At 34.6% G+C, this 25717-nt stretch overlaps 1 protein-coding gene across 1 annotated transcript; it reads right to left on the bottom strand.

The window, feature by feature from the left end:
• Positions 1-2638: 2638 nt before the first annotated feature.
• On the bottom strand, positions 2639-6110 carry LOC130719331 (GDSL esterase/lipase At5g03610-like). The gene is made up of 5 exons (XM_057569953.1): positions 6038-6110; positions 5561-5749; positions 3649-3920; positions 3342-3494; positions 2639-3004 (listed from the first exon to the last, which is right to left on the bottom strand). The coding sequence occupies exons 1-5, from the start codon at positions 6108-6110 to the stop codon at positions 2639-2641; spliced, it is 1053 nt and encodes a 350-aa protein (XP_057425936.1).
• Positions 6111-25717: the final 19607 nt, after the last annotated feature.

Genomic DNA, 25717 nt, shown 5'->3' on the forward strand with positions numbered 1-25717 from the left:
GGAGCTTGGAGGGTTAGGAATCAAGGATTGGGGGCTGTTTAACAAAGCTTTATTGGGAAAATGGAAGTGGAGATTACTTCATGGGCAAGATGATTTATGGTGTCGGATTCTACGAGTGAGATACCATGGTGTTGTCCCTAATTCAGCTTCTGTATGGTGGAAGGATTTAAATATGTTATGTTCTAGCAATGAATCAAAGATGCTGGTTCGAAACTGAAATAGTGAGGAAAATTTGCGAGGGCCATGAAACTATTTTGGGAAGACAATTGGTCGAGACCAGAAGCTTTTGCATCGCAATATAGCTGTTTATGCTGCTTGTCCTTACAATGTAACATGGCCTTAAAGGAATTGAGGATTTGGATAAATAACGAATGACATTGAAAGTTTAGCTGGCGAAGAGAGTTAAGAGGAAGGGGAAATGGTCTTTAGAATCTCTATTGCAGTAAATCCAAAGCTTTACACCAAGAGTCGGTGTGCTAGATCGATGGTGGTGGGCATATATGTAATTAACTTTATGGTCTTGTTTTGTCGACACGAATCCACCAAACACAATGCATAAAATATTATTGTCTTATTCCATTTTTTTTCCATTCAGTTCTATCCTATTCATTTCCACTATCAAACGCTATCTTAATTTTGGTGGAGCATTATATGGAAAACTACTTGTTGATTTAAAAAATAATATCTTCAACTCTTTAATTACAATCCGTATTTAACATACTGAATTAATGGGGTCAACTTTTTCATTCCATATCTGATTTAAATTATTGTTAAATTTCTTTAGTTAGTGTTATCTGTATTTAATGACTCGTGCAATATTTATAAAAAATAATTTAAATAAGGTTTATAAATTTAGAAGGTGTAAGAAGATGACATGTGACATAGTAACTCTTTTTTCTTTTGAAACTATAGGTGACTCTTTTATACTCCCTCCGTTCCCATATATAAGTCACAATTAACTAATTATCTTAGATTAAGAAAGTAGTTAAAATCTAGTTAGAAAACAATAAATTTGTAAAATTTCTAATTAATTTTCCTAAACTGCCCCCATTTAAAAGTTTAGCAATCCAATTAATTCTTCTCTTTATCTGAAAATTGTATTAATATCCCACTATCTCTAAAGTTGTACTACTCCATATAACAATGAGTCATTCATTATTGTTTTAATTGTACATTACTCCCTCCAACTTAAGTTTGAGTAGCCTAGGCGTAAAATCATATATGAATTTATCATGTGAAATAAAACTCCCTCCAACACCAAAATTTTCATCCAAGCTTTGAAATGAAATTTTTATACTAAAAATTTTCCCACCAATTTTGTTTTTTGGAACCAAAACAGTTCCTTCCAAGCTTTTTCACTAAAATTTTCACACTAAAATTTTTCCCACCAAATTTGTTTTTTGGGAACCAAAACAGTTTCAGCTTATATATTGATACTCTAATGTTAATGTGTGCTCCAAACAGTTTACTCCAAATGGAAATAGATATGAATTTGTTAGCTAGAAATCATGAAAGTAATGAGCGAATTATTGAAAGGGAAGCACAAAGTGTTATATACCAGATCTTAACCTTGTTGAAGAAGAGTCTAGTGCAATGAGTTCAATGTTTTATTTGAATGAAGAGTCATATTTTGAAGAGGCATATAATATGGAGAATAATTTTAATGAAGAGGAAGATGACACAAACACAGAAGTGAATGAAGAAACAGTCCTGGAATCCATTTTCAACTCTACTGGTACATTACTTTTCTCTATTCATTTTTCAAAGTCTAGTGTCAATGGCAATTATGAACTCGGGTGCTGCTATATTTGGCTAACTATTTCATTATCTATAAAATTACTCCTATAAAGTTTTCGGGTAAATTTTAATTCCAATAATTCATTCATTGCTTAAACTAAACTATACAAATATGGATTCTGCGATGAATATATCCAGCAGTCCCATAATCCAATAAGTCAAAATGTTGTGAAAATTTGGATTAGTTTATGGAGTAATTAAATTTAGTGGTAAATGATAGTGGCATGGGGAATGATAAGCAGGAATATATATAAGGATAAATTTGGAAAACTGAATTTAATGCTTTCTAGATATCTAAAAAGTGACTTATATTTTGGAAATTTTTTTTTTCTCAAAATGTGACTTATATATGGGAACGGAGGGAGTATTTTATAATTAGACCATTTGAACAACACACGCATAAAAATGAAAACACTGAGAATAGTTGCAAACAATACGCAACAAATCAAAGGATGAAAACAAGTTGCATTTTTAATTTTTTTGATAATGTTCGGGGCTTAAAGCCCAAAGACAACAACACTAAACAACTCTAGAAACAGAGGTACCTACAACATCATTCCTAAGGAGAGGAAGAAGAGAACTGGGCACATGTTCACTGTCAAAGCAAAACTCTTGAACACTATGTCCAAGGTGAGCTAGATGGTCAGTACATTGATTAGCTTCCTGGAATACATGATGAAAATAGACTTCCCAGTTCAGAGAAGCTAGTTCAGGGATTGCTTGGACCAAGTCTAAACAAGTTGCATTATTATATAAGAGGCGAGAATGGTGAATACATGTTCCTTACACCAAATATAACAGGTGGGAGAATGAGCATGCAAGCAAACATTCACAACTCTATCTAGTATTTAAGTTGATGAAGACCATCCTTTATCAACTTGTTAAACACAGCATCCCAACCTGCTTGCATTGGGTGGAACAAATCCCAAAACAAAGCTGATTTGGGATTTTCACAAACCACATATTTCTTCACATTGTTGTCTACACTCCCACATGAATATTGGCTGCTGACCCCAACACAACATGGCTTTAACAAATTCACAGTGTTACCATTTGATGTGTTGTTAAGCACAGAGAAGAAGCTGTCGTAAAGGTTGAGAATTACGAAGGTGGTGTGATCCTTGGCCTCTTGATTCAACTTGGCCACAGATTGGTTCAACATGAGATTGTGGAGAAGGGCTAAGTTATTAAAGGTGCTATTGCAATGCTGGCAGTGGCGGAGCTTGGGGGAATTTTTTGGGGGGGCTTTCATCCTTGGATCCCCTGAGCTTGTTTCCTCCTTAGTGCAGTGTTCACTTTGCTGTTTGTGTTCTTGCCCAAATTCTATCTAAAGCTGCTCATGGGCTGTAATTCTATGTAACCCAATTCCCCACCCAAATAAATCACAAAGAAAACAAAAGAAGAAGTGCAGAGCACCTAACCAGTAGGACAACAAGAGACTGATGTATATCTTTGCACTTTCATTATATATAATTTTTCAAAAGTTTTTTCCAAAAAAATTGGGGGAGCGGATGCTCCTCCCCGTCTCTATAAAGCTCCGCCACTGAATGCTGGTACGAGGTTGTGGCTGTGAATAAAGGGATGCATCCAACGGGATGGATACCATCCACGACGATTTTGTTCACTCCTAGTTTTTGTATGCAAATCAAATTGGTGATTGTTTGATTCACCAACGAGGCAATGAATGACGGGAAATCCTGTATGTGTGTTAGAATACAATATAAAATCATTCATATACCTCTTACTAACAGTTTAATCTTTTGCTAAGATTGATTATTTGATACATACGTTCAGATTATGAAATTTAAATTTAAAATTAATTTGAAAGCGTGAGTATTGTAATTAATTTACCTTAGCTGAGCCATTTGTGTCCAAGAAGAACCTGTAGTCATTTCCACCAACATTGACTAGAGCCATAGAGTTGTTGAGATCTGAGAGAGTATACACTTTTTCGTCAATAAGCTCCTCAAAGAAATTGATTTGAACAGTCATGTTTGGGTATGAAGCAGCTGTATGAAACACTCCAGCACCACCATAGGCAAAGTTTAACCCATCCTTCAAAAGTTGTGGCATCACTTTTCTAAATTGGTAGGGGGGTGGCGTACTTAGTCCCAAATACTTTGCTGCACCAAATTAGATTTATTAATCGAACATCACAGAAATATGAAGTAGATAGCAAAAAGATAGGTTTAACTGCATTTTTGGTCCCCACTTTATTCAACTGTGTAATTTTGGTTCTAAAAAAAAATACTTAGCAGTTATCGTCCCTCATGTTTACTACCCTCATGTTTACTACCGTTTATAGTTTTGGTTTTCCATCTAAATCCGTCCAAAAACTAACAAAATATTCTCTAAAATACTAATTAAAAAATCATAAAATTCATAACTTAGAAACATTCATCACCTTCAAGCATCATCGCAAGTTTAATTAAACCAGAATCAATCAAGAGAAACAAATAGTTACAATTAATACTCCCTCCGGTCCTTTTTATAAGAAAATTTTGACAAAATCACACAAACCAAAGAAACTAATATTTTTTATAATATGCTTAATTCCAATGATGTCTTTTCCTTTTCACAAGAATAATCATGCTAATAACCATAAATGTTGACAATAGCTATTGGGTGCTTGCACTTTCCATCCAAATTTTTGCATGGGAATAGGTATATTTGCATTGGAATGAATTATTTGACTTAATTTAATAAGAGTGTTTCTTATAAAAAGGACCAAGAAAATTTGCCAAAATGTTTCTTATAAAAAGGACCGGAGGAAGTAATATAGAAGTTATATTTGGTACAAATAATCATTTTTTGTACATGAATATCTCAGGTGTGAATCAGGATCATCTCATGTTAAATCTCTACTATATGTTAAATGTTTAGGTTTTTATATATATATATATATTTTTTTGGTTACAACTGGAAAAGAAAAGAAACAACAAACTAAAAGACTACATCCTGACAAAGCAGAGAACATAATATTCCAATAGAAATACATAATAAATAGGTGAGGGCCTTTAAAAAATTTCACTAAAGATCAGTGGCGGACCTACTTGATGACAGGTGGGAGCCATGGCTCCCTCAGAATTGCTATATATATTTAAATTACAAGAAAATAGACAAGTACGGATGTTGTCCCAGTGGTCAGATTTAGCTTTCTCATCCATTTGGTTCTGTGTTCAAATCCAGCCTCCAACACTTTGATGTGATATTCTATATTTAGTATTTTTTTTTGGCTCCTCCAAAGATTTAGGCCAAGTTCCGCCACTGCTAAAGATAGAAACAAAATATTCCAATAGAATTTTTCATGTCATATGAGAGGATCATAATCTCATTCTATCTAACTTTTGATGTGTCTAATCGAGAACTATGCTATCATTGTCATGCGTTTAGAATAATCTTAAACCTTTTTGGTTGTTAAGACACATCTAGAGGCTATCTCTTTTAATAGAAATTGTAATTTTGTGTCGTGCAATTTCGGAGGCTCCGCACAGAATCAAGATTTTATTTTCATTGAATAAGATAACTATCATATCTAACATTACCATCTATTTTCTTCACAAAAAAAAAAAACATTACCATCTATTAGTCACATTTCTTTTCTTGTGGAAAAAAAAAGAATAATTAAAATAAACTGAAAAAGCATGCACTTCTTGGTGTTTTTTTTTTATCAGCAAATGTATATAAGTATATTAAGTATATTCACTTCTTGGTGTTCCAGTGAGCGGACAAAATCAAGAGAGAAGGAGAGAGAGGTACATACCGACATAATCAGTTAGAACTTGACCATCAGAGATTCTTCCGGCAGGTTTTTCAGGAAAAGTTATGCCATAAGGATCTTTCCAGGAACTAAATTCATTTTTTCTAGTGTTGCCAGTGCCAACAAACGAGTCTCCAAAAAATGAACAATTTTTTTGAATGTTGAGGTTGCTGTAAAGCCTCAGCTTGCAGGCTCATTTGTCCTGTAATAATTTTTTTAATTTAAAAGCAAAAAGATTTATTAATCACAAAACTTGAGAACATACATTTCCAAGCGAAACAGAAACAAATAAGGACGAAATTGACATTTATAAGTTTTTTATTAGTCCATTAGTGAAAGAAAATCAACAAATTACATTGGAATGATGGCATAAGGGAAGTCAAATTGGAAAGAACATCGACAAGTTACTTTGGAAAGAAAATCAACACGTTACACCGGAAAGATAAGTCAAATTCATTGTAGTATTTCTTGACTTAGTACCTGAAAGGAGGACAAATAATACTAGGGAAAGATAGCAGAAAAGAAAAAATAGTTTGTCGTATGTGGTCATCATAGTAGCTATCAAATGAGTTATGGCGGAAGCAAGTTAATAAGAAAGAGATGAATAAAATTAAGATCATCAAATGAATGTTCATAGAGGGATTCAAAGGAATGTGCTACGATGAAGGTGAGAGAGGTATCAATGGTTTTAATAGTGAAATGAGAATGATATAACCAACATTTTTGTGTGGAACCAACTGATAAGATGGGTTGACCTTTTTTTTTTGTTAATTAAGTTTTTGGTCCCTAACCTTTGCCATAAATATGGTTTTAGTTCCTTACCTCCGTAAATGTGAGAATTGGTCCCTAGTTTTTGGACAAATTGGGTTTGGTCCTTCCGGCTGTTTATGTTTTTTTTTTGATAAGCCAAAGGATATATTGAAATGAAGTACAAGGGGTACTTCAACCCAATACAAAGAGAGTGAGGGAAAAAGAAAGCAAGAAAAGAAATGTAAAATACAAGGGATAAATCTTCTTGAAAACAAGGAACAACCAAGAAGATACCCCTCAAAACACCCACTTATACCTACCAGGCATATTACAAATAAGATAATCTACCCAAGAACCCCAAAAATCAACAGAAGTTCCCATATATATATATGCCCGTATTGCACTTCTCATCTCACAATGTTTATGTCAACACTAGAACTCCGGGAAACTAATGTGGCATGACCACGTCATTTAATGAGTTTAGGTGGGTTTTTTTTTTCTTTTTCATTTAAATTCGAAAAAAAACAAATAAAATCCTTAATTTTTTTTTTCTTTTTTTTTTCTCTCTCTCACTTCCTTCACTTCTGCAACAAAAAATTCTCTCTCTGTCTCTCTACCCGTGAATCTTCACTCTTCCTTCTCAATCGTTTTCAGTTGCTCGATTCACTCATAACAAACAAAATTTTCAACCGTTTGGGTCTCGATGAATGGGATCTTACCCATCTCCTTCTTCATTCTCTATTAATTGCTCATTCTCTTCTTCCACTGAACAATGCCTCAAGAAGCACAACGCCAAATCGAACCACCACGACACACCACCCTCAACCCCACCCACACTAAGCCACCAGCCCCAATCACCAACAATCCCCATAGAACCCCAAAACCCTATCCTAGATCTGCAGTTCGACCACCACGCGCACCCCCGCACAACCGTTCAGACCCATATCTGAGGTCCACCCATGGACAACCCAACGCCACTGAAACCCCCACACCACCGTTCTCCCTTTTCCATTTGCTCTTTCCTTTCTTGATTTGACGAAGCAAGCACCTTCTCTGCACCGGTGCTTCCCACGCTTTCTGGTATGTTATACTTTTTGTCTTAATTTGGGGGTGGCTTGATCTGGGGATGAAGGATTCGATCTGGGTATGCATGTGTTGTCTCCAAATCTCTCTCAATTTCTTCCTCTTCTTTTGGATCTGATGGGTTGTGGTGGTGGTTAAGGTGGGGGAGGATGTTGGTGATGATGAAAGATGGTGATGATGAAAGATGTGTGGATGAAGCTGATGATGAAGAGATGTTGTGTGGATGAAGAAGATCTAGAAGATGAATGTTTTTTAATTAAATGAAGGATTTAATTAAGGGTGGTTTTAACTATTTTTTTTTAGAATTTAAATGAAAAAAAAATCCAGTTGACCTCATTAATTGACGTGGCAAGGCCACATCAGCTGTCGGAAATCCGGCGTTGAACCAAACGGCCGGAGGGATCAAACCCAACTATTTGTCCAGAAACTGAGACTAGTCCCCACATTTACGTCGACGAGGGACTAAAACCATATTTATGGAAAAGGTTAGGGACTAAAAACTTAATTAATTAAGCCTTTTTTTTGTTAGATGGGTTGACGCTTCATTCGCGCATATTGTGATAATATTATTCACACTATTTTTTTTGGGTAAGCAAAATTGTATTAATGAGGTACTAGGGGTACTCAACCCAAGATATGTACAAGAGAAACCAAAAAAGAAAAAGAGGAAAGACAGCCAAGGACTCCAAGGCTCACAGAACGTAGCAAAGAGAGAAAAAATCAAAAGCTACCAGCTAGCCAACACTAACAGCAACTGCATAATTCTTCTTGCTACTTCCATCCTTATCCCAAAATGATTCCAAGCTGCAGTACATGTCCACGAAACAGGGGATAGAGCCAAAAGGTCAAGAGCAAAAAGTTTAACAATCAACAATTCAATTATGGTCTCATAGATTGCTCAGGCAGTAACTTGGGTTTGTACTCCAATCATAAAAAGAGTAATGAAAGTCTTTACTCTTTGCTGTCAGCCATCTCCATGCCCTTAATTTAACCAGTTCCAGCACCTTTTCCGAATCCTTCTCTTCATCTCTAAAAATAATGTTGTTCCTTATTTGCCAGAGAGTCCAAGCTACCGCTAGCCATATTGTTTGCGCTCCCCTTCTCTGATTTAATGTCCAGAACTCTCCCCCGTGCTGCAAGAAGTGCATTCGGCAATTTGCTGGTAGGACAGTGAGTGTACCCAGCCATCTATAGCAGTTCATCCAAATCTGAAAGGAGAAAGGACAGTTCAGCAACAAGTGTTCCAATGTTTCTTCCTCTTCCTGACACAGTCACAATTCAGAGAGCTCGTTTCTGGTAGAATCCATCTTCGATTGAGGCTTACTTTTATTCTGCCCCATTGTACCCTCCAGCCAAAGGAAATAATATTTGATGGTTCCTTACCTCGCCACAGAGTTTCAAAGACCGGTTCAACTTCATCAAAATCCCTTCCTTGCAGCACATGATAGGCTGATTTCACACTATAAAGTCCCTCATCATCAGCCAGCCAAAGTCATTTATCTTCTTTCCCTTCAACCAAGGTAGTCGTGGACACATAGGAAAAGAGACTAGCCAGCTTCGCTTCCTCCCGAGCCAAAATTGGCCTTCTCCAATTTAAATCCCAGTTCCAAACACCATTTTCCCAATAGCCAAGGTCTGAAATAAGTGAGGATTTATGGTTAGATAAATTGTAAAGTCTACAGAATTTATCCTTCAACATTTCATTGCCAAGCCAACACTCTTGCCAGAACCTAGTCTTCCCTCCGTCTCCCACATTTTTCTTCAAGCTTAAATCAAACCATCTCCTACCATTCGCATCAGAGCATATCCGGCTAATATCTTTCCACCAATTTGAAGCATTCCTCTCTACCTCAGTGTTTTCATAGTGGGAGGGAAGATTGTATTTCGCCCCTAAGACTTTCACCCACAAGCTTTCCGACTCAACTAGGAACCTCCACCTCCACTTGCCTAGTAGAGCTTTATTGAAATCCCCCCAATCTCTCAAGCCCAAACCACCTTGGTTCTTTGGTTTGCAAACCATCCCATTTGATCCAAGCCACCCCATTAGTTCCCTCACCACCTCCCCACAAGAAAGATCTCATGATTTTATTGCAAACTTTCAATACACCTTGGGGCATACGGAAAAAAGACATAAAAAAGAGAGGCAAGGATGAGAGCACACTTGCAATCAAAGTTACTCGCCCTCCAAATGAAATAGACTTTTGTTTCCACCGGGAGAGCCTTCCTTTAAGTTTGTTGACCACTGGATCCCAAAATGCAAGTCTTCTTGGATTTCCACCAACCGGGATACCGAGGTAAGTGAAAGGGACTTTCATAACCTTACAATTAAGAAGGTTTGCAAGCCTACCAATGAAACCTTCTTCCAGCTCAATCCCCGCCAACTTGCTCTTGTGGAAATTAATTTGTAATCCCGATACCAGCTCGAAGCATCTCAAGACACTTTTTATCGCTAAGGCATTTAGAGTAGAGGCCTTTCCAATAAAAAAGAGTGTCATCCGCAAACTGTAGCAATGACACCTTCACCGGGTTTGTCACTCCTACAACATATTCTTCAAACTTACCTTGGCGCACCGCTTGTTGGAATAAACCATTTAGACCCTCAGCAGCTATGAGAAGGAGAAGAGGGGCTAAAGGATCGCCTGCCTCAATCCTCTTCCCATTTTGAACTCCTCACCCAGGCTTCCGTTCACTAGGACAGACACTCTAGCGGATTTAAGGTAGCTCTCAATCCATACTATCCATTTTTCCGGAAAGAGCATTCTTCGCATCATATAGCTCAGGAATCTCCAATCCACTGTATCATAGGCTTTTTCAAAGTCCACCTTGAAAATCATTGCTTGTTTCTTCTTGCTCTTTACATCATGTATCACTTCATTTGCCACAACAATGCTATCAAGCATACATCTCCTTGCTAGAAAGGCAGATTGTTCCTCTCCTATCACTCTCGGAAGGACTAGTTTTAGCCTATTTGCTAGGATCTTCGCAAATTAAATAACGATTATATGTCGAAAGTTTTTCTTTTTGGGTTTTCTAAATGACCCATGAGAAAATTTGGATAAATAAACTATCATCCAATCACGTTGAAGATAAGTGAATTGTAATTTCTATATTTTATTTATTAATTTATTTATAAAAAATCCTATTGGTCTATTGGGTTGTGGGTTAGTAACCCACATGGGTCATTTAGACAACCCTTTTCTTTTTACAAAAACAAAAACTTTATTGAATGAAAAGCTGCATGAGAACAACCCTCTCATAACATAGTGGAATTTGTAACATACACTTTAAACTCATCCCTTGGATTTGGAAGGACAACCTTATAGGTCATGCCTCATTAAAACATTATTAGGAAAAATTCATTTAGGATAAAAATCTAGTTGAGGAAAAAGAATACATTAATCTCTTTTAAAAACACACCTCCCAAAGATTAGATATGTCATTATACTGCACCTTATCAACATAAATCATTACCCCCACTTTAGCCCATCAATAGAATCTGGGTTTTATGGGTGAGGTTGCAAATCTGGGTGTTTTTTATTATGATGAAGTATTGTTGATGATGTTGATAAGGATGAAGAAGATGGAATTAATTAGTTTCAGTGTTGTTTTTAATTTTTTAAATAATTAATAATCTAATTAATAAAAAAATTAAGATAAAGAATAAAAGAAAAAATTTAAATGAAAAAGAAAAAAAAACCACCTGAACCTCATTAATTGACGTGGCAAGGCCAAATCAGCTGTCGGAGCTCCGGCGTTAACCGAAACCGCCGGAGGGACTAAAACAAAACATTTTGCAAAAGGATAGGGACCCATCCCAACCTTTACGTCGACAGGGGACGAAAACCATATTTATGTAAAATGATAGGGACCAAAAACTCAATTAAGCCTATAAAATACCACAAAACATTCTTGTCATCACATGTTGCATTTTTCGACTGCCTACCATAGTCATCAATGCTTCACTCTGCCACTTTCTTTATTTGTAATTTGTACTAATAACAATACATCAAAGTGCTATTTTAATTGCATTCCTCCTGTCCCAGCCACGAGCCAATGCTTAAAGCCCTGCATTTCAAAGCATGCTGCCAGCAGAAAATTCCATACCAGAACCAGTGCACAATAATAGATTACAGGCCAAAAGAAAAGCAAGACAAATTAAGTTGGTTATACACAATGTTCTTACATGAACAATGATGTCCTTTCTCTTGGGTTTATGGTAGCTATTGTTGAACATAAGAGAGAACCTGATTTATTATGAATAGAGACTAGCCTTTTATAGTAGGGCTGAACCCTAACCTAAATCTATTACATATGAGCCTTATACTTGACCCGTTGGGCCTTAACAGTAATAAGCTCAAAATCCTAGTTATGTGTCAGGTGTCAGTATGGGTCTCGTCAGTATGAGTGGACCCGCCATGGTCGAGTGTCGGGACCAGTCCACACAATAAAACAAATCTTCCTTTCCAGACACCCTGCAGACCACCAGGCCATTTAAACCAAAATAACCATCTCAGATAACAGAAACAAATTACTCATTTAATGTCTGTCAGGTCATTACCCTACCAGTGCCTTGACGTGAATTCATTCTTGACCTATCAGCCAATCAATATATATTAGAAAAGAAAAACTTCTAGCATGACGTGCCAGTACTATATTAATTCTTAGTGACGTGTCATTCTCATAAAAAAAATTCCACGTGTCATTCTCAGGTATTTTTAGAGTATTAATTAATTTTTATGGTATTTTTGTTGAATTTTCGGATTTTTAATTAATTCAGGATTTTATGAGTTTTTATTGTGATTTGCTAGATTTTGGTAGTTTTTATCTATATTTGTTTCTCTATTTTAGATTAGTATCTACATAAAAAAATATTTTTTTAAGATTTTGTTTTGTTTTTATTGTTATTTGTTAGATTAGTTTATTATTAGTCTTATCTCATCTCATCTCATTGAGACTAGAAAAGAACAACTTCTAGCATGACGTGTCAGCACCAGATTAATTATTAGTGACGTGTCATTCTCACGTTAATTCTCATAAAAAAATTCCACGTGTCATTCTCAGGTATTTTTAGAGTATTAATTAATTTTTATGGTGTTTTTATTGAATTTTTGGATTTTTAATTAATTCAGAATTTTATGAGTTTTTATTGTGATTTGCTAGATTTTGGTAGTTTTTATCTATATTTGTTTCTCTATTTTAGATTAGTATCTACATAAAAAAAATATTTTTTTAAGATTTTGTTTTGTTTTTATTGTTATTTGTTAGATTAATTATTATTAGTCTTATCTCATTGAGATATAGTTTAGATTTGTTACTCTATTTTAGATTAGTATCTACTTAAATAGTTAAATAGAGATAGGTTTAGATAGATTTAGTTTCTTTTTATCTCTTTGTTAGATTAATAATAAACTAAATCTTAACAGATATTCAACAGAGTCCTTATATGTCTTTGGCTTCTCTGCATTTTTAGGACTTTCTTCTTCCCCATCTTCTCTATTCGTACAACTTCCTTTGTTCCCTTTTCATAGACAATATTTTGTTCTATTTCTGCTGCTTTATGCTACCTTTAATCCATGGAGACTACCTTCTTGATTGAATGATTGACTTTTACTTAATTTTTTCCTGACCGACAAAGTGTAAACGTGTTTTGATTCAGGTTCGATGTGAGAATTTTTGAAATTGCTATGTTCGCACAGATCCTTCTCAAGGATGACCTTCAAGCTGTCTGTTTCAGAGACCGTGAATGAGGAATAAATTGATTGAAGAGGTAATCTAACATAGAAATAGAAATCGTTTTGTATTTTATGTTTTTGATATGTTATTTGAATTGTGATCATTGTTATTGCTCACCTTTCTTTTCTTGGATTTGCCTCCTCTATATTGTGGACTGCACTCTAGAATTTAACAACTTTAGTGTTTGTTACTGTATACATATGCATGTAGTTTTGTTGTATTAATCAACAGTGATATAGTTCTCTGACATAGTGTCATCTAAAGTTGTATACTTCACTTTGTTATTCCTGACCCTATTTTATTAGTTATAGCATCGTATTGAATGTTGTTTTTAATAAAATATATACAAATTGAATAATTCTAAATAGTTAGTGTATATTTTTTTTAAAAAAATTGTATATTGGAAAACACAAAAAGCCGTTTGAATTAATTTTTTGAATAGGTAACTGGATTTAAATTTAAGGCATTTATAAAAAAAAATCACATGTTGACCAAAAATATGAAGAAAAATCCAACAAGATATCCAAGCACATGTTGACCTTTTTAAATTTTAGATTTGATTAGGATTTAAGTTGTTTATTTCTTGATTTTTTATTGGGTATTTTATTTTATTTTGAGAGTATTAATTAGTTTTTATCGTATTTTTATTGAATTTTCAGATTTTTATTTAATTCAGGATTTTATGAGTTTTTATTGTGATTTGCTAGATTTTGGTAGTTTTTATCTATCTTTAGTTAGTACCTTTTTAAATTTTAGATTTGATTTGGATTTAGGTTGTTTATTTCTTGATTATATCTTGGATCTTTTATTCTATTTTTGATTTATTTTGAGGTTATTAATTAATTTTTATGGTGTCTTTATTGAATTTTTGGATTTTTATTTAATTTATGATTTTATAAGTTTTTATCGTGATTTGCTAGATTTTGATAGTTTTTATTTATCTTTAATTAGTACCTTTTTAAATTTTAGATTTGATTAGGATTTAGGTTGTTTATTTCTTAATTTTTTCTTAATTTGTCTTATTTTTATTAAATATTAATTCCAGGAAAAGGGAGTTGATCTGGTGCTGAGGGTCCACAGAGCTACCATTGACACATAGAGATTTGATGGTTGCTAGGTGAATTTGGCAGAGTTTCTCATTAGCTGCGAACTGTGGTTGTTTCTATATTGTTTCCATTTATCAATTAAGAGAAGTGTGTTTACGTAAATTTTCAAACTCATGTAAGGATGTAACAGAAGGGGAAATTAATCAGGGACTGCTAAGTTAGTTAGATGCTATTATAGTAGTTACTTAGTACTAGAACGGGATGAGTTATAAATAGAGAGAAATCAAATTAGAGGAACACATTATGTAGCATTATATATCTTTCATTAAGTATGTCCTTTAGTATCTGAAAATATTGCTAAAGTATGGTATTGAACATGTCTTAAGCACAAGAGAAAGTTCTTCGTGCAACACATAGATAAAAAGTTATTGTTTGAACTTATAGGTCGAAATCTAATTCTTATGAGTGGTAAATAAAAAATCAATATGATGTCATTACTTTTTACATAACTTTTTGAAAATTTTAAAAAGAAATACATATAAAGGCATGATAATTTGATGATTAAAATTTGTTAAGAGTTCCCACGGGGATGAACATTTGACATGAAAATTCATGTAAAATTAACAGAAAAAGCTCCTACGGGGCAAAAAGCTAGAAATAAACCAAGGTATTGATCCATGCCTCAAACACAAGAGCAAATTTCACCGTAAAAACACTAGAAATATTTGTTCTGGAGATGCACACAATTTTCTACTGCTTATCTTTCTGAAACCTAAAATCGGCTATTGTTTGTATTTGCGTATAATTTTCAATTGATATGTTTTAATTTTAAACTACTATAATGCTACCTACATGAGATTTTATTTTATATAAAAAGTATCATTATACTTTTTTATACAATCATTATATTCTAAACTAATTGATTGGTATTATTTTAATAGAAAAATTTAATATAATTAATTTTAGTATTGTTTTCAAAATTTTAAGAGTGTATATTTATATATGTTTATAACTATAATAATTGGATAGTAAGAAAAGTACGAGGAATAAAAAATATTAATACATATGTACTATAAAATTATGACCTAAATTTATTAGTGCTAACAAATTAGAGTTACGAGATCTCACGGGAGGAACATTTTATATGTAAAATGAAAATTTGTAGGAGTTAAAAAAAAATTCATTTTTTCTATAACTTAAGTGTATTTTTAATAATTTAAACAATAATTATATATTTATGTATTTTACATATCTAAAACACAAAAGCATTACCCTTTATGCAACACGAGTACATCTTCACAAACAAAATTCAGTTATACCTCACATATGCAAAACTTAAAGCTTTTGGCTTATTAACTTCTGTGTTTTTCAAAATCTTTATATTAGTTAATGAAGTGTATGCTTACAAAACACTAAAATTGAGTGTCTGAATTTATGTTCTTTAAATATCTACATCTTTATTATGATTGTTCTTACATTCTTAGCATCTTAAATATTTTATAATTTAAAATATTAATTGATGTATCAAATACAATAAATAAATTTCCCGTGCAACGCGCAGGTAAAAAACACTAGTATATCTAATTGTCATTTAGACTTTTCTTAATTATGCTTTCATAATTTATTTAGAAGCCATGTGCGGCGTGCAATTTTGCTAGCTCTATATTTAGCGAAAAAATTCAGTTGTTTGGTCCAATCTATTTTTTTGAAAGAAAAAAAATCCACACACTATTTTTGAAAAAATCAATACACTTATCAGCTACTCTTAAATTTATTGAAATTGTTTCCAAAATTTCAATATTAAACCCGGAACTTCCGGAAGACGAGCAATAACCCAAGAAAAGGAAACGATCAGTTATATTTTTCCCATGATCTACTCTTATAGATAAAATAATTATTTTTATAATATTATATTTTTGTATATTTTTTTCTTAATTTTTATATTCTAATCTTTATATATAGAACTATGAAAAAAAATTCACATTTTTTTTTGGTACAAAGTAAAATAAACGGTGCATCCATTAACAATTTTGCTCATCAGTTGTTATTAAAAATATTCTCTCTCTATATATATATATATATTTATTAATTGGCATTTCTGGTTTGTTGAGTGGTACTTATTTATTTGGGCATTTTCTGAGTGTTATATTCTTTGCTGGGTTATGCAATCACTTTGGAAATTCCTGAATTGTTTTGTGCTATTAGGTGCCTTCGATGATGACACTGGCAGTTTTGTGAAGTTGGGCCTGAGTGTAAGGTTTTGGTAATTCTTGGGTTATTAGTAGTTTAAATTGATTTTTATAATGTATATGATTTTGGCTCTTGTCTTTGGACTTATTTTTTTCTGGGTTTCTTTTGGTATTATCCTTTTGTGCTTCATTGGTTTGGTGCTTTGCTTTGGTGCTTTGCGCCTAACGATGCTGTTCTTTTTAATCCACTTGAGAAGAGTTGTTTTCAAGATTTATCTCTTCTATATAAATTGATTTTTCCTTTAAAAAAATATTTATTAATTGGCTTCAAACTTTGTGTACGGCTCAAGGTTCTGAGCCGGCTTACGGTATCAGTGGTAGGCTCTGAAACAATACTAAAGGCGGCCCAGCACGAACAACCTATCGAAGAGCTTCAGGAAATATCGAGACGTGTCTGACTTGCCACGTAAGACTGTGAGAGATGATCCTATGACCAAGTTTGTACTGACTTCCGGTTTAAGTTTGCCAACTTGGTTTTCACGTTGTTACCTTTCTGTTACATGTAACCGCATCCATTCAATGTACCTAGACACTTAGCATGGTCGACCTGCCTATTATATAAAGGAGGTCTTGCTTGCTCATTGCAACTCAACTTTCATTGAAATACCATTTAAAGATCTCATTTTTACGCAGCTGACTTAGTCTTATGGTTCTTTTCTAGAACATTTGGCGCCCACCGTGGGGCCCAGGTGAAACTTTTCTCGGGAACTCAAGGTTATCTTTTCAACATGACGGTAACCCTAAGGTCTCCACACTATCGTCACGCCACTCAATATTTTCTCACGTGCTGGCATCACGCTGCATGATGATTATCCTGATGCTCACATCAGGTCGTTCAATATTTTCTCCCGTGTTGGCATCGCGCCGCATGATGACCATCCTAATGCTCACGTTAGGCCATTCAATATTTTCTCTCGTGCTGGCATCGCGCCGCATGATGACTATCTTGGCATCACGCCGCATGATGACTATCCTAATGCTCACATTAGGTCGTTCAATATTTTCTCTCGTGTTGGTATTGAGCCGCATAATGACTATCCTAATGCTCTTAGGCCATTCAATATTTTCTCTCGTGTTGGCATCGCGCCGCATGATGACTATCTTAATGATCACATTAGGCCATTCAATATTTTCTCTCGTGCTGGCATCGCGCCGCATGATGACTATCCTAATGCTCACATTAGGTTGTTCAATATTTTCTCCCGTATTGGCATCGAGCCGCATGATGACTATCCTAATGCTCACATTAGGCCATTGAATACTTTCTCCTGTGCTGGCATCCCGACGCATGATGATTATCTTAATGCTCACATTAGGCCATTCAATATTTTCTCCCGTGTTGGCATCGCGCCGCATGATGACTATCCTAATGCTCACATTAGACTGTACAATAATTTCTCTCGTGCAGGCATTATGTCGCGTGATGGATGCCCCTGACTTAGATAAGTCTGTCAGACGACAATGTTTTCATAAGTCGATCAATTGTAAAGGAAAAAACATAAAAAAAAAACCAAGGAAATACGTCCAACTACATTAGGCGAAAATATAAGGGAAGACATCTGACTAGCTAAATATTGTTTAAAAGGTAAACTAGCTGTTTCGGGGGCGCGCAGACCAAGGAATTGGTGGTGGATGGCTTGCCAATCAATAATTTTGGTATGGATGTCTGACTGACCAATCCGTTGGGTGTGACCGGCCATGCAATAAAATTATTGGATGGCTTAGAAATTGATGGTGGGGGGATTTTTCTTTCTTTTTTACCAAGGCATGGTGGATAGCTGACAAATCAACATTTTGGGTATGGATGGCCAACTGACCAATCTGTTGCGGAGTGCACTGGTTTAAAGCTATTAATTGGACAAATATTGGGTTTACGGATGGTTGGTGAGGATATCCAGGTGGTGGAATAGTGGTCATGGCCGACTATCTTACAAATAGTGTAAGCGTGGATAATTGTCTTACTAGAAATTTTGTCATGGATGACCAAGTCATAGCAGGGTGGTCGGCCATGCAATGAAATTGGTGGGGGTTCGAGAAGTTGGCGTAGGAAAAGGTAGTCGGTTAAAGCGGCGTATTATCCAGGTAATTCTTGGAAATTCAAAATTTAAAGGGATTGGAGTGCACTGCAGATTTGATCGAAGGCTTCTCATAAGGCTTTTGGGCCTAATGTCTAGACGCAAGCCTTGAGGGGTCCTGTACCACTACCATGGTATCAGTGGTGGGCTCCGAAACCATACCAAAGGCGGCCCAGCACGAACAACCCATCGAAGAGCTTCAGGAAAGATCAAGACGCGTCTGACTTGCCACGTAAGACTGTGAGAGATGATGTTATGACCAAGTCTTTACTGACTTGCGGTTTAAGTTTTCCAGCTTGGTTTTTACGTTGTTACCTTTCTGTTACATGTAACTGCATCCATTCAATGTGTAACGCCCCGATTTCTCGAGTGCCACACAGTAACTAAATCCTGGTAAATTTCATAAAGAATTTTCGTCGACTCATTTATTAATCTTGAATTAATGACAAACGTTCATTTTACGAAAACTCTTGAAAATTAACCGTTACAAATCTCGTGGAAGTAAACATCATCGTAAAACTTTTGAATTAAATAAACCATCTGAAATAAGTGTGAAACATACGTCTAAAACTCAAGGAAATTACATCAAAATTTGATCATCCCAAAACTAAACAAAGTAAATTGTTCAATGCCCAATCTCGGTAACTCTCAACCCAAAAAGAAAATAAATGTCTCTCAACCCAAACCATATTCCTTGACCTCTTCCTCTTCCTCTTTCTCATAAGTGTAGTCGTCATCCGGTAATGGATCGTTGGTGAACTTCCTCAGCAAACGGTTCCTCAGACCTCAATAAATTTCTCCCTTCTGCTGGAAGTACTGATTGACTACCAATCTAAAGAAACTCTGGGCCTTCAGCTCGTCTTCACTTGGGTTCTCCAAGATCCAAGGCTTCCCTTGCAGCGGTGGAAGTTCCTCCTCTTTCGTCCCAGTCTTCGGCAGCTCCCGTGCATAAGTCACAAATAATACAGTTCATGGTAATCATACGATGAAATATCGGTCGCATATCCTCACATCTAGAGTTAGCAACCCTAAAGTTGAGTTAGGCTAACGTCCTCACCATTCACACAATCACCTCAACACCTTGGATCCAATCTCGATCATCCGCAGATGAACAACACAAGGGGACCAACACAGTTGACCCAAGTCACGTGAAGACCAACACAGTCGATCCACAAGTTCTCAAGGAAACCAACACAGTCAATCCTTATCCTATGACTAAATCATGGTTATCACGTGGAGACCAACACAGGAAATCCACAAATTCTCCCTCGCGTGCAAGCTACCGTTTGTCTCTAACGACCTCATCATTCTCATGGTCCATAGCCTATACCCTAGCACTATAACCATATCATTCACTACTTGCAAGCAAAATTCGCATCTCCATGTTTAGCTAATAATATCATATCTAGAAGTAAATCAATAAGTCATCAAGCATAGCATATTAATCAAGAGGTTAGGGTTTACCCCCATCCTCGCCAAAATCAGAAAATTTATCAAACATCTCTCTTCACATAAATAAGGTCAAACGCCTAACCCTAGAGAGCATTAGGGTTCGACCAACTTCATCAATTTATCAAACCATCATGCTATCATACTTCTGTACATATCATGTATAAAAGTCCAGCAACTAACATCAACTCATATCCATGAACAAGAGAAATCAAACACGCCTAACCCTAAGCAAAATAGTGTTTCGGCCATACCATAATTAGGGCATCCAAAGGTACTTATTATCATGCTTCATCATACTTCTATACAAAATTCAGCAACATCTACATCATGTTCATCACCACATAACTCAATCTAAACGCATGATATCGACTATCAACATAGATTCAAGGATAAACATCAAGTTTGGCATGATTTCGCCTAAAACATTTCATAGATCATGGCATCAAGTCTTTGAAGAAAGTAAAAACAGAAACCTTGGCCCTATAACATGTTCAAGAAAAGACTCTACTCATCATACAAAGGTTTTACATATTAGAGAGACAACCTATCATCAATCATACAAGGTTTTGCACTCATAGAACAAGATTCATGTATCACATAGCCTGGACTCTACCCAAGACCGGAAAAGCCCTCACCTTTTCTTGGAGATTGAGAAGAATGGTAGATGGTTGAAGAAGATGATCACGGTCTCCTCTCCTTGCCTTGCTTTCTCACAAGCCTCTTCTTCTTCCTTGCCTTGCTCTCTCTCACGTTACTCTCTCTCTCTCTTTCTCTCTCAAGAAACCTTGTTTTTCTCTGATGAAAGTTTTAACGTGAATGAAGAGTGTTTGTGTGCCTTTCTATTTCAACTCTTTTGACTTGCAAAGAAAAATAAAAACTCCCTTTCTCTCTCTATAAATGGCTGGCGGCCACACACACCCAAATATTATTATTTCAAAAATAATAATATTTTCACACATTTCATGCAAGATTCCACACGCATATCACTCAAGAAATTTATTAATCACTAAAAATTCACACTTATTATTTATTCAAAGTAAATAATAATATCATAAAAATAGGGTCTTACACAATATATCTAGACACTTAGCACGGTCGATCTTCCTATTATATAAAGGAGGTATTCCTTGCTCATTGTAACTCATCTTTCATTGAAATACCATTTGAAGATCTCGTTTTTGCTCAGTTGGCTTAGTCTTAGGGTTCTTTTCAAGAACACTTTCCTTAATAACAAGATGAATTAATTTGTTTAAATGCATTTTTGGACTCCTCGAAAGGCAAATGTGCAAACGAAGTCCTTAAACTTAAAAAAAAAATCGCATTCTTTATCCCTAACATTACACTCTGTCAAAGGTTTTGGTCTCTTTTCCATTTTTCGACCAAAAACTAATGTGTTTTGGAAAACCTAGAAAAAATTCTTCATCTTCAAATGTTCTTCCATCATCTTCTTAATTTCTCTAGAAACCCAGGAAAAATAAATCATCATATTTCATCCCTATAGTCTTCACCTACATTCTTCCATACTCAATACAAACAAACCCATAATAAAAAATAGGCAAAGCTATGGTGGGTTGATTTGGTTGTTTAGTATGGTGTTGGAGGGTTTTGTTGTGTTCCTCCGTGAACCTTTTGCTGGGTTGGTCTTAGTTTAATTGTCGTTCCCCTCTTTTTGTGTAGAGGTTTATATTCTTGACTATTATCTTTTATATATAACATTTTTCTTTTAAAAGTGTTGTTCCTATGTTCTTAGTTGTCGACATTTTAGCTAAGATATTTTGTTTGTCAAGATGTGGGACATGATGTTGGAGCATCTGTGTGCAAAATATGTCCCTGCGTAGCAGCTGTGTGTGCGCGTGTTTTGTAGAAGCTTTGGATTGATTGACGTGATCAATAAGATATGGTTGTTGAAGAAGCTTCTGCATGTATATATTGAAATATATCAAGTGTAATCAAATATGTTGTAGAAGATTTGATTTGGTTTAAATTGTAGAAGATTATATCTTTTTGTGTTCAAATCTTATTTGATAAGATGTGTTACTGGTTTAAAAGATTTGATTCAAATTTGTTTTGTGCACTCTATTTTCGTGCAAGCCCATTGTAGATCAAAACTTGAAGAATAGCTATTTATGGAGTCTTAACCCTAAATGCTAGATGTACGTTGGGCACCGAATAATTGTGTTTTTAGGGTTGTGTTTTGTGAGTCCTTATTCTGTTATTTGTACACCACTCTACTGCCACCACTGACAATCATAAGGCATAGAGTTGAGTTGTTTTAGTGGAGTTGTAATCTCATCAATCTAATATCGTTATTGTAATGGTTCAATCACTGTGGCAGTGATTGAGAGAAAGTGAGAGAGGCTTTCATGCTTAGGGGGAGAGACTAAGTATAGTGGATTTGCTTTCTCGGGTGGAAGCCCTCAAATGTAGGTGACGTTGCGTCGAACTGGGTTACTAATTTTTTGTGTTCTTTGTTATTGTTTTTACTGTGTTAATCGTTGTGGCTTAATTTTCATGTACTTTGAATACATTGTCCGAAACATTGTGTTTAACATCTGTCCTGCGAGAACCAGAATTTCAAAAAAATATTTAGTAATTTGCATTTTTAAATAATTTTATATGTAATCTTTTTTAAATATATCAAATATTAAAATTATAACCAAATCCTTTTTTAAATAAGTTTAGTTATTAATTAAGCTTAATTGCACATTTAGTCCCCAACTTTGCCCTGCCTGTGAAAATCGTCCCCTAATTACGAAATTGGGGTGTAAACTTCCATTTGGTTTTTGCTAAGTTCATAGTTCGGGGACGATTTTCGCAGGAAGGGCAAAGTTGGGGGACTAAATGTGCAATTAAGCCTATTAATTATTGAGTTCTAAAGGTTAAATTATTAATACATTGATACTTTTTAATCAATTCAAAAATTCTGAAATGTATTAAGTAATTCAATTTTGAAAATTAATTTATCTTGAAATCCTTTTTATTTTACACAAATATGGAATTGCATAGATAAGAAACATGAAAAGCATTCAAAATTACAAACAAATGGAAAAAGAAAGGTAACTAACGAAACCAAACCTCATCAGCATGAGTTAAGGAATGTTTGGACAAGTAACGAGCTACTTTGTTTGCGTCTCTTTAAATATGGGAAAAGGAAACAAAAACAAAAGAACTAACTAAGATTAAGCATGGATGTCATTCCACACCATCCCCAAATAATTGTTTTGAAATCAACCCAAAACACAGCATTTCTGGCTCTCCAAATTAACGTACGTGGTACCTTGTAACACAAACAATCTTCGCTATCACCTTTAATTTGAAGCTGACAGCATCAACATTGATAACAATTGTGCAGAGCTCTGATTTGGATCAGAATCCCAGGTGACACCAAGGACCGTACTCTAGGGGAAATCCCTAAGTGCGTGCTCTATTGACTCAACAATAATGTTACACATGGGGCAGCAGATTGGATAGCAAACACACTTGTTCTAAAGTTTCTGGAGAGAGGGAAGAGCTTCCTATAACACTCTCCAACATAAATGGGCATACATTTCAGTTTCCTAAACCTTTTCCAAATATTAGAATTCCACATAGCTAAGACAGAGGTATTTGACTTCATTTCCCAAGTCCTAATACAATGATAGGCTGAATGGGCAGTGTAAAGCCCATCAGAAGTCGCAGCCCAACCAAGCTGGTTCATAGCCCCAACATCACGAAGAGAAGTTCTTGAAATTTATTCAGCCCCAAATGGCAAAAAAAATAACGGTCAATCAGTGAGCACGTCCCATCCCCGTTCTCTCTATCAATAAGTTAAAAGACATGAGAAAGCTCCTCATCACTTGGAATTGGAGATCAAACCGGGAATCCACACTGATTTGGAAGCTAATTTTTATCCCAAATCCACACCTTGCTTCCATTAATTGCCAATCCTCCAAAAACTACCACGCTCTATTATCCCCCTTATTAAATGCTTCACCAAGTATAACTAGTCACATGCCCCGGTTGAGCCGGCAAGAAGTGAGATGGGGGAAAATATCTAGCCTTCAAGCATCTTGTCATGAGAGAACCTGAGAACATAATCAACCTTCAACCTTACTTACAGTGGCGGACGGGGGAAGGGTAGTTCACTTGGTGAGCTAAGGGAAATGAAAGGATTGCAGGGTGAAGGATCAGGGTTCAAATCCGGGCGAAAAAACTAATAATTAACAGCTAACATTTGTCTATAAAAAAAAAAAACCTTACAGTGGCGGAACTAGGAAAAATAAGATAAGGGGGCTTAAATAAAAATTTCAAACATAAATTAAAGTTCTTAATTAACAACTGTCACATATCTACACAAAATAGAAATTATTAAACTAAATTATATACGCATTAAAATTTATTATAAGTTATATTAATAATGTTGGAAATTCGCTTTTTTATTTGTTTTGAATTTTAATTCTCAAGTTATCTTTTAATTATCTTTTTATTTATCATTTTCAAAAGTCTTTCTCTTGAAAAAAGAATATTATTTTACTCTTGACTATTAACTTTTTAGAAAAATCTATATATTAATGTTATACTCAAGATACCATTGTGATGATTTTAATTTTTGCACTAATTAATAGTATAAAATCTATTAGTAATAATAAGTGAAATAATGAATATGAAGTCTCAAACAAATTAAAAAATAATAGAGAAAATAAATTTTAAAATTTATTCACCTATATATCAAAGTATTATTAGAAAAAAAGGGTTAAGGGTCATATTAGTCTCTGTGTTTGTAATAGTGTTTGATTTTGGTCCCTTAACTAAAAAATGACGATTAGTGGTGGTTTTTTTTACCGTTACTGGCGGTTTATAATATAGTTACTGTCGATTTTTTGACTGAGGGACCAAAATCAAATGTTTTTACAAACACAGGGACTAATATGACTCTTAACCCTTCTAAGAGAGCTTGGTTAAATACATATTATTTTTTCAAAAATGAAATATTACTAAAAAAGGTGAAGTATTATTAAAAATAACCTTCTAAAAGAGAAAGCATTGGTTAAATCCATATTATTTTGTCAAAAAAGAAAAATTAACATATTATTTTATCAAAATAGAAAAATAATGCTTAAATCCATATTATTTTGTCAAAAAAAAAGTCTAGCTTTTGGTCCTTGAAATTGTAACGAGAATCAAATTGAGTTCCTGAAAAATTTACGCATGAAATTGGATCCCTAGAAAAAGATTTTTAATCAAAATAAGTTTTTTTGCTCAATTTTGACAGATCTACGGTCCAGTGGCAAGCGTAGCTAAGGATGACCATGTGGCTTTTTTCACATCAATTTTAATCCCTTAGAAAATATTTTAATCAATTTTAATCCTTACTCTTCCACTTCTTCTTGACACACTCAAAGTAACATCAGAACCAAACATACCTAATTAACTACAAAAATTACATACAATAGGACGGAGACCACTACGGACCTCAGTGGTGGACGAAATAGAAAGATTTTCTACAAAAAGAATCCTCCATTATTAGATATATTAATAAAATATGTTAAAGTTTTCAAATTAAATATCAATAAAAAATTAAATACTAATAAGAAATTAAATAATAATTTAAAGATTTTCCTCTTGTAACAAAAAAAAATTTAAAGAGGAGGTGGCAAAATAGTCGTTCTCCTATCTCTCTTCTCCTATCTCTCTTTGCCTCACCACCATTAACTCAATAACACATTTGAGAAAGAAAATCATATAGAATAACCATGCTATGTAAATGGGCATGACTAAATTTTATTAATACCG

The sequence above is a fragment of the Lotus japonicus genome, chromosome 5 (assembly GCF_012489685.1).
Source record: "Lotus japonicus ecotype B-129 chromosome 5, LjGifu_v1.2".
Lineage (NCBI taxonomy): Eukaryota > Viridiplantae > Streptophyta > Magnoliopsida > Fabales > Fabaceae > Lotus > Lotus japonicus.

Excerpts from the sequence above, each read along its gene's own strand:
- LOC130719331 (XM_057569953.1), bottom strand. The coding sequence starts at position 6,110 with ATGATGACCACATACGACAAACTATTTTTTCTTTTCTGCTATCTTTCC. Across the intron at positions 3,921-5,560 it reads AGTTCTAACTGATTATGTCG|CAAAGTATTTGGGACTAAGT; the intron begins GTATGTACCTCT and ends AATTTGGTGCAG. Across the intron at positions 3,495-3,648 it reads ACACAAATGGCTCAGCTAAG|GATTTCCCGTCATTCATTGC; the intron begins GTAAATTAATTA and ends ACACACATACAG.